Source organism: Oenanthe melanoleuca, chromosome 2, assembly GCF_029582105.1.
Source record: "Oenanthe melanoleuca isolate GR-GAL-2019-014 chromosome 2, OMel1.0, whole genome shotgun sequence".
Taxonomy (NCBI): domain Eukaryota; kingdom Metazoa; phylum Chordata; class Aves; order Passeriformes; family Muscicapidae; genus Oenanthe; species Oenanthe melanoleuca.
The window spans coordinates 21,199,466-21,215,091 of NC_079335.1; the positions used below are offsets into that span (position 1 = coordinate 21,199,466).

The following is a 15,626-nucleotide window of genomic DNA, read 5'->3' on the forward strand; positions in this document are numbered from 1 at the left end:
TTGCCAAGCTCCTAAAAGCAGTTCTGGTCTGGAAACAAGCAGTGGCAGAGAACTTTTGAGAGAACTTTCATGCCAAAAAATCCCGAAGGATTTATACAGTTCTAGGATAAGGTACTTGCTAGGTAGGATGGTTTTCAGATCCTGGTTGTGAAACACCTAAATGCCTTTGAAATCCTCATATAGGACCCTGAATTCCTTCTTTGCACACAGCTTTCACTGATCGCATCAGAAATGTGACTTTATCTTACATGCTGGAGTTTCTTACAAGAAACTGACATTCTGGGACTGTTTGGTTTCATTTCTGGCTCCAAGCACCCCCAGTTTTCTGCTTGTCAGGCATCTCCTGTGGGACTGTCCTCCCTGCGGGAGCGCGGGGCCGGGCCCGGCGCTGCCCGGGCCGCGTTTGCAGCGCCTTGGCAACGGCGCGGCGGCCGCAGGGCCCGGCGGGGCCTGGCGGGCCCGGCGCTGCTCCCCGGGATCCCAGCCGGGCAGGAGCTGCTCCTGCTGCTCCCCGGGATCCCACCTGGGCAGGAGCTGCTCCTGCTGCTCCCCGGGATCCCAGCCGGGCAGGAGCTGCTCCCCGGGATCCCAGCCGGGCAGGAGCTGCTCCCCGGGATCGCACCTGGGCAGGAGCTGCTCCCCGCGATCCCACCCGGGCAGTAGCTGGTCCCTGCGATCTCACCTGGGCAGGAGCTGCTCCCCGGGATCCCAGCTGAGCAGGAGCTGCTCCTGGTGCTCCCCGGGATCCCACCTGGGCAGGAGCTGCTCCCCGGGATCGCACCCGGGCAGGAGCTGCTCCCCGCGATCCCACCTGGGCAGGAGCTGCTCTCCCGGATCTCACCTGTGCAGGCGCTGCTCTCCCGGATCCCACCTGTGCAGGCGCTGCTCCCGCTGCTCTCCCGGATCTCACCTGTGCAGGCGCTGCTCCCGCTGCTCTCCGGGATCCCACCTGTGCAGGCGCTGCTCTCCGGGATCCCACCTGTGCAGGCGCTGCTCCCGCTGCTCTCCCGGATCCCACCTGTGCAGGCGCTGCTCCCGCTGCTCTCCCGGATCTCCCCTGTGCAGGCGCTGCTCCCGCTGCTCTCCCGGATCTCCCCTGTGCAGGCGCTGCTCTCCCGGATCCCACCTGTGCAGGCGCTGCTCCCGCTGCTCTCCCGGATCTCCCCTGTGCAGGCGCTGCTCTCACCTGCGCGGGCGCGGCCGGCGGCAGCCGCGGGTGTCGGTGCGGGATGCGCTCCAAGAGGCTCACCACAGGTACGCCGCGCTCTGCCCGCACGGCCGGGCTGGCTCCGTGTCGCACGGGGCTCGGGCCCACGGTGGCACAAAAAAGGGGCATATTCTGAACTGACGGGTGTAAACTGGCCCGGCAGAAGCCATTATCCCGAAGAGATAACTTTACTCCCATTAAATGGCATCACTAGAGACAGGGTATTCTCCTAGAATGAATGAGAGTTGATTATTTGGGAAGACAGTTGTATCTTTTCAATTTTATAACATGCTTTGCAGTATTTGATGTTGAAAGCTTTGAGAGTCTCATACAAATCCATATTTTCATTAAACCACCAAGCTTCTAGTTATCAATTTTGCAAAGGAAGGCTGACATGAAGTTAACTGATATGTATAAGAAATAATATATTTAAATAATACTTGATTTTTTATTTAAATAGTTCTTGTGACAGTTAATCTATCAACACACAGGTCAGCATATTCTTAGTTTATTTTAGTTTATTTTATTTCTTCAGACTAAGTTATTTTATTTCAGAATATCCAGGATGGTTATCATGCCTGACTACATTTTGTTGTATTGTAGTTGAACCAGATTGACTGTATTGCTTGGATAACATATGATATTTAATATCTTCTTTTCAGAACCTCCATGTATAACAGAAGAAATGTTAGTAAGTATGCTTATAAGCCTTGGTCATTGTTTTCATCATGCAGCTATGGAACAAAAAAGCAAAAAACCATTTTAGAAATCTTCGTCTGTTTTCTCATTTCTTTTTTGCAAGTACAGATTACTGAGCAATTTCTTAAAATTTTATCAGACAAAATACTTAGTTTGAAAATAATTAGAAAAAATTAACAGGAGGCTAATGGAGAATAAAGATGGAAATGAAAGTGAATTAGGATGAAGGAAGGAAACAAACAACTGGAAGATTGAACATGACAGGTTCAACAATCTCCTTACTTATCTGTGAATTCATTGGCAAAGGATTTACCTTGCTAAGGACCTTGGCAGTGTGCAATGGCTAGAATGTAACAGTGATGTAATAACTATATTCTCAAAAAATGGGAAATAATATTTTGCAGAAGCTTTCATGCCATATCTCATGAAAAAATATTGTTTGAGGCAATAGTGCATTCAAATATTAGCGCAGATTATTCCAAGCCATGCTTTGTGGTTTTATCTCTCTATAGGAAGAATGCCTAGCCACAGATGATATGCTTGTGGATTACTTTAATGAATTTTTGAGTCTTCCGGTGAGTACCTTACAGAAATCCCTTGCAAAATGCAAGAAACTAAGATTAAGGGTAACTTTGTCCATCTTGGAAAATTGTATCTGTATTTTAATGCTAGCAACCCTTACTGCTCAGTGTTATTATCAGTAAGAATAGCCCATTATTTGGACTTCTGGGGACAGATGTTCTCTTGCTAATTTACAGAATCACAGAGCAGGTCAGGTTGGAAGGCAGCACAGTGAGTCATCTGTTCCAACCTCCCTGCTCAAGCAGGGCCATCCCAGAACACATGGCACAGATTTGCATCCGGATGGTTCTTGAATGTCTCCAGTGAGGGGGACTCCACCACCTCTCTGGGCAGCCTGTTCCAGTGCTCAGTCACCCACACAGTAAAGAAGTTTTTCCTTGTGTTCAGGTGGAACTTCCTGTGCATCAGTTTCTGCATATTGCCTCTTGTCCTATTGCTCAGCACCACTGAGCAGAGTCTGGCATCATCCTTCCATCAGATACTGATAGAAATTGATAAGGACCTCTCTTATTTGTCTCTTCTTGAGGCTGAACGTGCACAGCTCCCTCAGCCTTTCCTCATAAGAGAGTTGCTCCAGTCCCTTAATCATTTTCATAGCTCTCTGATGGATTGCTCAAGTAGCTCCATGTCCCTCATGTACTGAAGAGCCTGGGACCTGCTGGCAGTCACCAGGCCTTATTGGCCACAGGGACACGCTGCTGGCTCATGGACAACCTACTGTCCACCAAGATCGCTAGGTTATCTATGTATTTAAACTTACATAATCAATTATTTATGTATTTAAATAACAGTCCACTAAAATAATATGAATAGGAAATGAAAAGGACACATAAATACTTACTTAAATGTATCCACTTCTATTACAGTGTCATAACATGATGAAATAACAAGTGTTTGTCCTTTTACAGTTTTCTGGCAATGTATTCAGTGGTTAATTTACATTTAAGCTCAAGAAACAAGTCTTTCTTTTCATGGCTTGGAAGGTTTCAAAGTTGGCACTTTCCTCCTCTTCCTATCCCATTTGTAGCAAGAAGGATGCAGCCTTACACTATATTCTGTGTGCTGATCCAGTCACAGTTAGACCATCATACCCAGTAAACAATACAAGGTAAATGCCTTGTATTTAACCAGTTCTGTATTTTGCTCCTTTTCCCTATCAACTAGCCTGCCTCCCCACACTCTATTGAGAATCACATGTACAGTCCTGCTCCTTCAATGTGGCAGCCTCATCCATCTTCATCTTAGTAGTCTTGGCCCTGATACCTTACACTCAAAGTCCCTTGCCGGTGTCACTCACGCAGGCCTTTCCACAGTGTCACTTGTGGCTTCCACCCAATGTGCCACAAATTTATCCCACAGCCTGTTTCCCTCCTAAAGCACTGCAGTCCAACAGGCTACACTACAAGAACATACAGCTTGCTTGGTATGAACCACTGCCAGCATTAGGAGAGAGCAGAATATTTCTTGATGCTTCTTGGACCTCAAAGGAGCTACAAAATGGCTTGGTGAAGCCACTAATGAAGTAAGTTCAGTTGTAATTCATGACTGAATGATTTGGCTTACTTAACTGAATCAGACATAGCTGTCTCTCAGCCATGTCATAGATTCGTGTAAATGTACACAGCATGGAAATTGCACTGCTAAGGATGGCAGAATGGCCTCCTCATTCCAATTTTTAATCTTAAAATGGAATCTGGAGGTATCAGATCTTTGTCAGAGTGTGAGTTTTGTGCACAGCATCAACACTGACTTCTTTCAGGGGCTCAGTCTTTACGTACTTTCACACACTGCAAGATTCTGAAGAGTATACAAAGTTAGAGAGACAGATGGAACAAAATATGTGATAAGAGAACTGGGTTTTTTTCTTTCACCTGCACTCCCCCAGCCCCTGCCCCACAGCTGCCTTAGGATATCTGCCTAAATCCAAGCCTAACTACTTAGGTTTTAAACCCAAGCCTTCTTCCATGTGCCAGATTGTTCTTAGCGCGGGAGTACCATCCTCTATGCCTTTGCTGCTTATTGGAAACTATGCTTCAAGTTTTCCCCAAATGATGGAGTGGGTAAGAAGTTCAGCCTTTTCAGTCTCTTGATCTCCTTGCACATACACAAATTTCAGGACATCTGTTAGAGGCCAAAATTCTGCTTGGCCTCAGAGGCTCCTCAGCCCACAGTCCTGGCGCAGCTCAGCAGCTCTGAACTGCAGTAATTGTCCAGGCACTCCTGATGGCTCTGGAAGCCCACAGAAAAGAGTTCACAGTCACTCCTGAGTAAACACTGTTTTATGCTGGTAATCTTGGTAGGTTTCTAAGATGACACATGCTCTCTCTTTTACATATTTACGTATCTTCATGAAAACAGATGCTCTATTAGCTATTTTTAACTGTAATGTTCTCATAATTGGTTTTATTTTCTCTTTGATCTTTTCCTAAGGATTTATCCTCTTCAGGATTAAGTTCTATTAATGCCTTGAGTTCTGTGGTTTGAATACCTTACATTCCTGATTTCCCTCTCCTTCTCAGAAGGCTTCTACTAAAACAGTGCATTGAAATTTCCATTGCTTTATTCTTGTTGTGCTTATCCACTGTTGCCTGGGAACAGTATTACCCAGGTGTGCTAGTAGTTAGGCAACAAGTTAAACTGAAAATATTGTGAGACTTGATACAAGAAATCAGGGGGAGCAAATGCTTATTTTAAGGGACTGCTTCTGCATTGATTTATAATGCACCATTAGCAGATGGAAAATTGTGTCACTGGGGACTTGCTATAACAGCAGCAGGTTTTACATGTGGGTTTGGTTTTTTTTTGCTTTGATTTACAATGTATCCCTTAAGTGATTCTCTTATTATAATGACATTCAGTGTAATCTAGCATAAATATCTAGGTACTCCAAAGAGGTGTATACTGTAAGAAAGTGTAATTTACAGAAAGTATTTCTGAAATACATAATCCAAAAAACCTCAGGAGGGCACTTGCTGCCAGTAGTACAGTGATTTCACAGTAGCAGAAACAAATTACATGACACACAGAGTTACACCTTCCTTAGTAACTAATGTAAAATGAATGATTTAAGAGAAACATTGGCCTGGATACATTTCCATTTCTAGGAGTTCAGGCTATAATTTGAATCTCCAATCCATATATTAAAAACATCCAAGGATATGTTTATTCAGAATGAAAATTCAGAAAATCAGAGATTGCCATCCAGCTCAGTGTGGAAGGCAAGCACAGTAATGTCAACTTGTTTCTTCTGCACTCTACCAGCTGCTTGCTAATCGTTCCATCCCAAGTCCATACTGGGTTCTTACCTGTCATTTTCCAGTTACCAGTGATCCTGAGGAAGGCACACTCCTCCTCTTTGCAACCTCAAGGAGTTGCACTAGAGACAAAAGTGCTACCTTGTGCCTCAATTGAAGCACATTCAGGAGATGACCACTTGATGGTGAGTCCCTGGTTGTTGGTTTCTCTTATAGCAGAAATCTACTAAGTGACTATAATTTTATCAACTTTAGATTTGAAGAATATCTCTTTTAAACATGGTTCTCCCTCTCCTCCAAGTGGTTTAGGGTACAGCATTCGATGCAGGTGACAATTCTGAAAACAATTAAAGCCCTAGTAACCAAGCTCGGGCCAATTGATCTTTCTGAAGACAGAATGGTCCTGAAAAACTAGTCACAAATCAGTCACAAATAAAATCTTGCTTGATCTAAGTAGAAGATTACAGACAGGGCAGAAAGCAAAAAATCAATCCACTCTGCTGCACAGTTCAGGCCCTTCACTGCTTTGAAGATGATTTTGAATAATTCTATGCATGAAATCATTGATTCAAGGCATCAGTGCATGCTCATTAGTTATCTGTTGTCTTTTCCAAGTGTGAGGAGGGAGGCTGCAGTTGCCAATATAACCTCCCTTAAAAAGGCTTTGACAGAAGTAAGGCCCTACATGCATGTTATGTTGAGACTTACCCAGGATTAAAACTTGCATCATGTTTTGACGTTGAAGGAAGCAAGCAAAACATTCCTGGCTACATTCCTTATTGATAGTATGTTTACTCTAAATGTTCTTCTCTCTTAATTAGGTTGTAATATGTGATTATGTTTTTTGTCTTACTCATCAAGAGAAGGGAAACCTGGACTCATTAAAGTCAATGGGAGATTTTGCATTGACCATGTGTAGTGTGAATTTTTCCAGACACTTCATAGAGCTGCTCAAATTCTTTTCTGGTGTGGACTCTCACTGACATTTATTTATGATATGCATATACCCTTCTTAAGGAAGTTTTGGCAATGCTTCTGTATGAGATCTCTATTCACTCCCACCCTTAACTTAAGAAACAGCCAAGCTGTGGTCATTCTGTTTGTCTTGGGATCAAACTACGTTATTTGGGTCTGGGATGTGAGCATATTTGCACATTTGTTAATTGTATCCGAAGTTGAGTGTATCTGAAAACTGTTAAGACAGAGAACAGTGAGATTTATATGTCTGATATCCTGGTAACATGGTGATGGATGCTGTTTTGGTTTCTGTTATGGGAGGACTGAGGGAAATTTGTCTTCCCTTCAGTTAAGTCTATAACTTCAAATTTCAGAATTATGTATTCTGTTTATTTTTCAGCTGAAAACCATACTCAATGTGCATTTGACAGCTAAAACTTTTTTATGCTGTCAAAAAAGTACATGCAATTGTATATTTAATAGTATTGCTGTACCACAGTCTGAAAACAGCTTTTTGCTATTTGCTCAGAGATTTTTTTCTGAAGTTGAGATTAGTACACTGAGTAACATTGGTCATACTGGTTTTGGGGGGAGAATTGCCTGTGAGTGAAGCAGTTTGCGAAGTATGTAGATTTCTTATTTATTGGTATTCTCAAGTCCTTGATCTTATTTATTGTACTACATTGACAATGTATGAACCCCAAGCTTCAAGGCTCCTGCCAAACCTGATTTATTTTTTTCTTAACATCTTGAGGTATAATTTCTCTGGGGGTTTCCCTTTCTATCTTCAAAGCATTAAAAATTAGCTCAAACTAGGGAATGATACACTTAGTCTAGTTAGGTTAGTGTATTTTACTTGTCTTTGAAAAGCCAAAAGCACTTGCCAAATGTGGGGTAAGAAAGACATTTCTTAGTATATTAGATTGGCATGGATAATTGTTTTCCCTTCCTTTATAGTGTAGACTATTATTCACTCCTTAACACTGAAGAGATTCCTCATTATTGCAATAACAGAATATTGGTGGTGCCATAAACCTCTCTCATTATTGTCCTGTGAAGTGTTACAGGGTTTTACAGTACTTGACTTCCACTAGAAAGGTCTTAAGTTTGCTAAAGGGTACTGAACAGTTTCTTGGTGCATTTTTTTTTGTGGCATGTAATGTGTGAGAATGATTAGATTATGTGTTTTGCCCCAGAGTTCTTCAGATACTGAAAGGAAAATGGATTGACTGTTCCTCTTTCCTGTATGGCAACAGGGAAAATGTTTCCTATAAGAAATCAGGTTCTGAGGTGGTTTGTTTTGTGTTCCTGTTTGATTTTTCTCATAACGTTATTACTTTTATTTTTATAGTGGTGAAGAGTTAAGAAGATTAGGAATTATCTCTTCTTTTATTATGTTTGTAAAAACATTCTGGTTTATCATTGTAGATTTTTTAAGTAAACAAGCTTCTCCAGAAAGGTTTGAGCTATTCTAAAATGCTTTTGTATGATAGTTTGAGAGATAGAGAGATGCTCTGCTGGGAATTTGGGATTTGTACAGAATCATAGATTACTGTCTGGAAGGGGCTTTGAGGAAGTCTGTCGTGTGCCTTCCTTCTCATAGCAGGGTCAGTGCTTTGGTACATGTTGCTTAACACTTTCTGCAGTTGGTCTTGAAAACCTCCAACAGCTGATTCCTCTCTGGGCAGCTTATTCCAGTGGTAATCATCCCAAAATGACCTTTTTTTCTTATAATCCAGTTGAGACCTCCATTGTTTCAGTGTATGATGAGTGGTCTCTTGTCCTCCCACCATCACCTCTGTAAAAAGCCTGGCTTTATCTGTTCAGCAATCTCCTTGTAAGTATGCTAAGGCTGCTGCTGGTCCTCCTAGAACTTCTCCCTCTAGGGTGAATGCTCCAGTCTCTGACCATCTGGGTGGTCTTCTGATGGATCAAACATGTGAATATCCTTCTTGTACAGGAGACCCAAAACTGGATACAGTATTCCAGATGCATCCTTACTAGTGTCAAGTCTGCTGGCTACTCTCTAACTGATAGAAGAAATATGCATGCCTTTTGATGTCCCTGGGGATGGGTAACTACATCCAAACTCCAAAAGTCTGGACTAGATCTCCCTTTTTCAGTCAAGTATGTCGTGTATGAAGTCTAAATCTTCATATCCCATCACTATATGTTCTTTTGCTCCCTTAGTATATTTGTCTTATAAATGATAGGTAGTCAGACTCCCAAAACAGCAATATACATTACATTTTAAAAATTGTCACTAGCATCCTTTTCACTGCATTAAAGTTGCCATAGTTTTCAGCTAAATAGAATATGTATTGAAAAACCCTAAATCTAGAGTAAGTTACAAATGATTAAATAAAAATAGATAGATGTGCTAAAATAATATTGTATTTGCTTAGTTTTCAATTTGAAAAACATGAAACTGAAACAATCTCATGTCTAGTCACAAAGCTCTTTATTATGGAATTTGCATTTTGTTTACTTTTTTCCACAAGCGAGAGCCTTTCAAATCCTGAGAGACTGAAGTATGTTGTTTCTTAGTGTACTTTTTTCTGTTTCCTTATATAAAACATGGAGGAATATATAAGGAAGAAAGCATTTAAAGGCTGTTAAGGTTGCACAGTTAGTCACTTAAAAGCTGGTAGCAGCCCAAATTAGGTTTGAAAGTAAATGAAATGTGCACATAGCAAACTGGGAGGAGGTCTGAATGTAGGGAAATCTACTACACATGAAAGGTTTGTTAGATGCTTTTCAGTACATCTGGAAAAAAAAGCACTAAAACCTTCAGAGTGCCCTGGAGAAAATTAATGCCAAAAGAGGCAGAAGGTGTCAGAGAACAAAAACCAATGCATGATTTCAGCTGAAGTTAGGTAACTGAGCAGACTCATGCAATTCAAGTGCATGGCCCTGAGCAGTGACGGTCTGATGTCATAGGCACTAATCGTACACTTAAAGCTCTCACATGCTGTGTGCTTTGCCAGGCTGAGCTCCACAGTGAGACATTATGGGATAAGCAGGGAATGTTGGAAAAACATGTTGCAGCCACATGGTTCGATTCTGGGCATTGCTCTAGAAGACATTGATCAACAAGGGGGCTTCAAACAGAAGCAACGAAATAGATGACACTAACATCATTACTTTGGGCTTACACAGATGTGAAGAAGAATCAAATTGTTCTGTACTATATTTCTAGGTTATGTGTAGTATGTATTTAACATATTTACAATGTATATGAGTTATGTCTATGTGTGCATATATGTGATATATGAAAAAATTCAAGGAAATTAAAAATACAGTACTTGAACAAATAAAATATTCTTATTAAATGCAGGGGAACGACAACTGTACAAACACCAGGTGGGATCCTGTCTGGAATGAAGCCAGAAAGAGTTTTGGCACTGGGTTTAGGTGTGGCCTTAGTTTCCTGAGTCTTTAAATACAACATGCCTTGTCCAGCTGAGTGCAGAGATGCTTATATACTCTATATCATGTAGAGTATATAACACACATAAATTCTATATAATCTCATATTCATAACTGTCATGTGCATCCTCTATGACTTCTCTAAAGTCCATTCATATTTTTCTTCTTCATTTCAAGTAAGAAAATTTTAAAGTTAGTCTTTTAGAGAAATACCCAATACCAGAGCTTAAAAGATGAAAGATGGCTCTGTTTTAGTGTGTACACATGCTGTGGGGTTTTGTGAATTTACAAAAGTCACAATTACATGGCCGAAATTGAAGTTTAGTCTATCTCATCTACTATACACTATTTGACTGAACTAGTGATGTATAATAAAATTTACTACAGGACATGGATTTTGGTAGTTGTTTGACCTATATGGTGAAAAACCTTTCCTACATATGAAAATCCTCAGATTCATCCTCTTCAAATGCACCTCACATTTAAAAAGGTCAGCTTCATTGCTAATATTTTCATGCCTTGATTGTTGATAGTAATGAATGGGAGAATAATACTGGAGATCTGATCCTGTAAGTGAGTACTTCTCTGTAGGACAGTTACTGAAGTCACAGTTAATTATATATTCTAGACATCAATGTACTGAATCAATTATTTACATGTAAAAAACAATGGTCTGTGATCTAGAATGAATTCAAATCTTGACAATTAAACATTGCTGAGATAAAAAAGTAGGAATGCTTTGGAAAGCTATATAGCAAAAACAAGAATGAAGAAAAATTACTATTTCAGGCCCCAAGAGAAAGAAACCTCATAATGCAATTTTTTATTCTGTAGGATGCCTCTATGTGATAAAAAGTAACTTGTTAAATGATAGTTGTCTTATTACAGTACCATAAACTCTCCTAACTTCTTTTGTAGACTTTTGCTCAGCCAGTCAAGTTTAACTCAGATGCTGGGGCTTTTGAAGCAGTTAATTATGCCCCACAATGCCTGGAAAGCCAACCGAAAAAGATTCCACATGATCAAAAACCTCCAAGCCCCATTTATGATGTTCTAAGCAAAGAAAAGAATGATGGGCAGCTCTCCAAAACCCACAGTGTTTCTTCAGTCTTAAGTATTGATCCAAATTACAACACTATGGTAAGCATCTTATAGACCCTGAGTTTATATTTAGATCTTTCTGTAGAGATACTGGCAATAGTTGTTGTTGTGTTTGGCTTGGTAGCTTGGGAAAAATGTTAATTTATGTTAGGAAAACATAATGATGGGCCAAATTATGCCCTGTAATGCACATGTGTCTAGCAGACAAGTGAATGGAATTACAGATGCACATCCTGTAGCACAGAATTTTGAAGATTCTGTAGGGCAGGGTTCAGCTGTGTGGTCTAAATACTTTTTAATATTAAAAGAAAAAATATTATGACAACAGTTACTTTACTAGTGATCCCTGGAATGTGCAAATTGACTGAAACTAATGCAGTTCAGTCTTTCCTTATTAATTAATTTCCTTGTGTGGCTATGAGCTCATCTGTGGTCTGGCAACACATAAGTCTCTCTTAAATTAATTCCTAAAGGATTTACATGGTTAACATCAATTGAAATGGCCAGAAAAAATAATCTTTGGCAAGAAGAAAGCTAAATTAATGGAAAGATGGGTTGGAATTTAGAAAAAAAAATAAATCTGTTTTCAGGCTTGCTTAGACAGTATCAGTTTTGGTATTCTTACCTGCCTGCTTCCAGGGCCATCTTCAGCACCAGCTTAGGCAGGTTAAAATCAGGAGTTGAAGCATCTTACACACCTGAGAGAATACAAGTCAGTACTGTTGGATGTGGGATTTTGCCTTTAAAAACAGGTTTCAAGGATGAAAAAAATATTTCACTGGATGCTTGGTTTATTCCTTTCTTGCTTATTTTGCATGCATGTGACTGACATGACTTCATTTTATTCAAGGCCAATCTAAGGTCTTGGTCCATTTTTTGCAGTGGCTTCTCAAAATTATGTCATAGCTGGAAAGCTGAGAGCAAAGCAGGGAGTTGTAACAGAGCACTGCTTTTCTCAGTATAAGATTAATGATTTTCAGAAAAGAAAGCAGTGTTGAGAGAGGTCAAAACGCAATGATGTTTAACAAAATGATAGTAATGTGGTGTTGTAATTACCTGCATTTAAATTGGACAAATGATACAAAAGGACAAGGCCCATAAACACCCCCACCATGTTAAATAATAATTTTCATAAATACTTTGGTTGAGAGCACAAAAGCAGAAGAGTTATTCTTGATTTCTTATTTTCTCTCAATATTAAACTGAGGAAATGCTGTGTGTTTGTGCAAGTGTGGCTGACATTGCTTTCTGGGCTACCCTCCCATCACTGTGGATGGCCTTTCTTGAGCAATTCAAAGCCATTTCACTATTACTTTCTTCTTTCATGTGGTCTGGAGAAATGGGACTTCAGTATTATTTAAGATTCCATTTCTTTCCCTGGGATATTTTCCATAGATGGGAAGCATTATAGCCTTTTGAGGAACAATATGCCTCACTACCCTTTTTTCTCCTTTTGGGGTGAAAGGGTGATATTTCTTCTTATTACTTGATGGTAACATAGATGCCTCATCCAGTTGAACTTGGCATCTCCAGTCTGAGCTGGAACAAAATGGCCTGTGGAACATCTTGCCCCAAATGGTTACTGAGACTATATAAGGTGAAAGAAGTCAGCTCCATTCATTGCACTAGTGACTGAACCAGGAGACCCCAGATCAACTCTATCAAGTAGCTCTGTTCAAATCAAATAGGATTTGATCTTTCAGTTTTCAGGTGATGCTGTCTGCTTTGCTTTGGCTGTCGTCATACAAACTAAAGAGATTGACAGTTGTTTCAATGTTACATTGCTTACAAAAAGTCAACTTGAGTGGTCATCACTGACTGGTTCCTTATGGAAAGGAGTTATGACTGGGAAATCCTAGTAGGCCTTTCAGGCTATGGCCTGAATTTAAACACATCTTGACTAAGAAATACACATAGTGGTATTTTACTCTGTATTTTACTTCCCTCTCAGATTGTTACAAATTTACAGATAAGCAAAGTTTTCTTCATGTATGTTTGCACATTTGCAAATCATTGATATGGAAATGTCTCCTCATTGATATGGATATGTCTTCTCATTGATAGTCAATATCAATGGTGTGAAATACATTGAGGAAAAAAAATCTTGTGTAGAATTGATCACAACTAAGGAAGAAAACTGGCTGGCATCCCACATACCTTACTTCAAAGAAACCCCAGTTCAGCAAAGCACTTAAGTATGTTTTTAACTTTAATCAAGGGAAGTTAAACACATGCTTAAACTTAAACATGTGCTAAAAGCTTTGCTGGATTGGGTCCTAACAAGGCCTAAGGCTGATTGGGTAAGGAAATTAATCAAGGTAACAAACCCCATCAGATTAAATGTAGCATCTTTCTCTAGGGATGGGGAAAGAATAGAAATTTTTTCCTTGTGATATGACATGTACTTTACCAGCCATGTATGGACGTGAGCATGTTATGAATCATTCAGATAAAAAACTGGGCTGTAAGTCAGTAAATGCATAAATAATAAATGCCAAAATAAAGAAACTATCTTCTGTATTTCAAAAAACTTGTCAATTGCCAAGAAGGAGCATACATTGTGTGGTTGGGAGTAATTAGTCTCCATCTCCAGAAATTACATTATATGAGCCACTGCCAACATAAGCTTTCCATATTTTGAAATATTTTCTTCTCTCTAAATGAAACCACCCACTTTCTGAGTAATTCAGATTTTTTTAATCCCCTACAGATATGTATGAGGCAGAAATAACCCTTGCCCCAAATGGAATATTAGCTCATGGAAAGAAAATTCTAGCTGTGATCTACATAAACTGATTACCTGATATAAAAAGTAGTATCCATCGTTGCCCAAACTTCACCTGTTTTTATGGAAAAGGGTAATTACTGCATTCTTCAAAATAATTAGTCTCACCTTCACTAAAAGGAAAAATGCATCTCAGATGAATAAAATAGACTATCCCCTAAGAGTGGAAAAATTACAGTATTAAAAATAAATACTAGGAAGGGCTGTATGTAATTTCTAAGGGAAGCAACTATGAATTGTGGCCCATAGTCAGAGATCTTGCTCTTATTTCATTGGAACTAGCTGTCTCTGTATAGCTTGCTGCTCAACATTTCCCTTTCACCCCCCAAACCACTCTCTTGGGGCACTTCTCTTTCTGCTTCAATGAGGCACTGAGGCTTAGACTGCCTGAGCAGAAATTTCTTGTGCCCCAGGTCATAACACACAACAGTTTCCACTATGAGAATTACTGTGTACAATGCAGTTATGCAGGGATCCAACATAAATGCATGAGGGGTGATAACTAATTGGATTTATATTTGTTTGATTTTGGTTTTAATATCCACAGCTTTCTCATTCTGGAACTACAATTAATTTTAAGGGTTCCTTATTCTTCAAATGCGTGAGGAAAAATAATATCTATTATTTATAAAATGTGTTAAAGTCAGAAAGTAGCAGTTTCCTATGGCAGAAATTTTTTTGCATCTAATTTGCATTTGAAATTGTACAGTAAAAGAATGATTCATACACACATAATTTCTGAAGAAAAAACACTCATGAATTGTCACAAAAGTTGAACTCTAATAGGTGAAATCAGATTTAGATCTTTTTAGCTTTTAATAGGAAAGTAATTGTTCCATCATAAAGGTGATGTTCACTCTGTATTTGTTTTCCTGAGCCAGTGCTTCTGTAGAAGGGGGATGTAGAGAATCAGTTATGTGGCAAATAAGTTAGGAGAGTCAAGAATATTGCAAATCTTTGGCATTTCTTTTTTTGTAGCAACTCGATCAAGAACAAGCAATTGAGTGGATTAAGAAAGAAAGGCTTCCAGCATTTCTAGAAAGTGACTGCTACTTTGAATACAGGTATTGCAATCTTTTATGCTGTCTTTCAGTTTTAAATTTGTATGTTTTCCTCTTTTGTTTAATTCATCTTGGTAGTATTCTTAAAGTGGTTTTGCCCTCCTCTTTTCCTGTTTTCTTTATTGTAACATTTTATTGACCTGGATAAAGTAAGTTAGTGAATTTTTTCACTCATCATGCTGTAATTTTCCTTGACTATGAATTACATCCTATACTACACCATTACAAAGAGAGTAAGTATGAGATTTACTGATTTCTAAATCTCTGTTTCTCAGAGATATCATGGTAGCAATGCATCTTTTGCTTATTAATATGTAAGCCATATAAGTAGAGGTTACAAGTCTATGAAATAAATTTGGAAAAAACCAACAAGTCTTTTTTATTTCAAATACTAGTTTTGTGTCTTTGGGCCCTCTGTCAGAGTTTAGCAAAGTTGTCTGTGAGATGCCATGTCATAGCTGGATGATTTACTGTTAGAAACTTACAGTATATTCCCAGATGTCCATTCAGTAGATGTACAGGAGATGTAGTGTGCTTTTTTGGAAGGACCT

At 39.6% G+C, this 15,626-nt stretch overlaps 1 protein-coding gene across 3 annotated transcripts in view; it reads left to right on the forward strand.

Moving 5' to 3' along the window:
* The first annotated feature begins 406 nt into the window (after positions 1-406).
* Positions 407-15,626, forward strand: part of RGS22 (regulator of G protein signaling 22) — a 56,865-nt gene continuing 41,645 nt past the window's right edge. For all 3 annotated transcript variants that reach the window (XM_056484590.1, XM_056484593.1, XM_056484592.1), the window contains exons 1-5: positions 407-1,254; positions 1,870-1,898; positions 2,419-2,481; positions 11,047-11,268; positions 14,993-15,078. In XM_056484590.1, the coding sequence (XP_056340565.1) occupies positions 1,230-1,254; positions 1,870-1,898; positions 2,419-2,481; positions 11,047-11,268; positions 14,993-15,078 (425 nt within the window). In that variant the 5' untranslated portion in view covers positions 407-1,229. The remainder of the gene's footprint in view (positions 1,255-1,869; positions 1,899-2,418; positions 2,482-11,046; positions 11,269-14,992; positions 15,079-15,626) is intronic.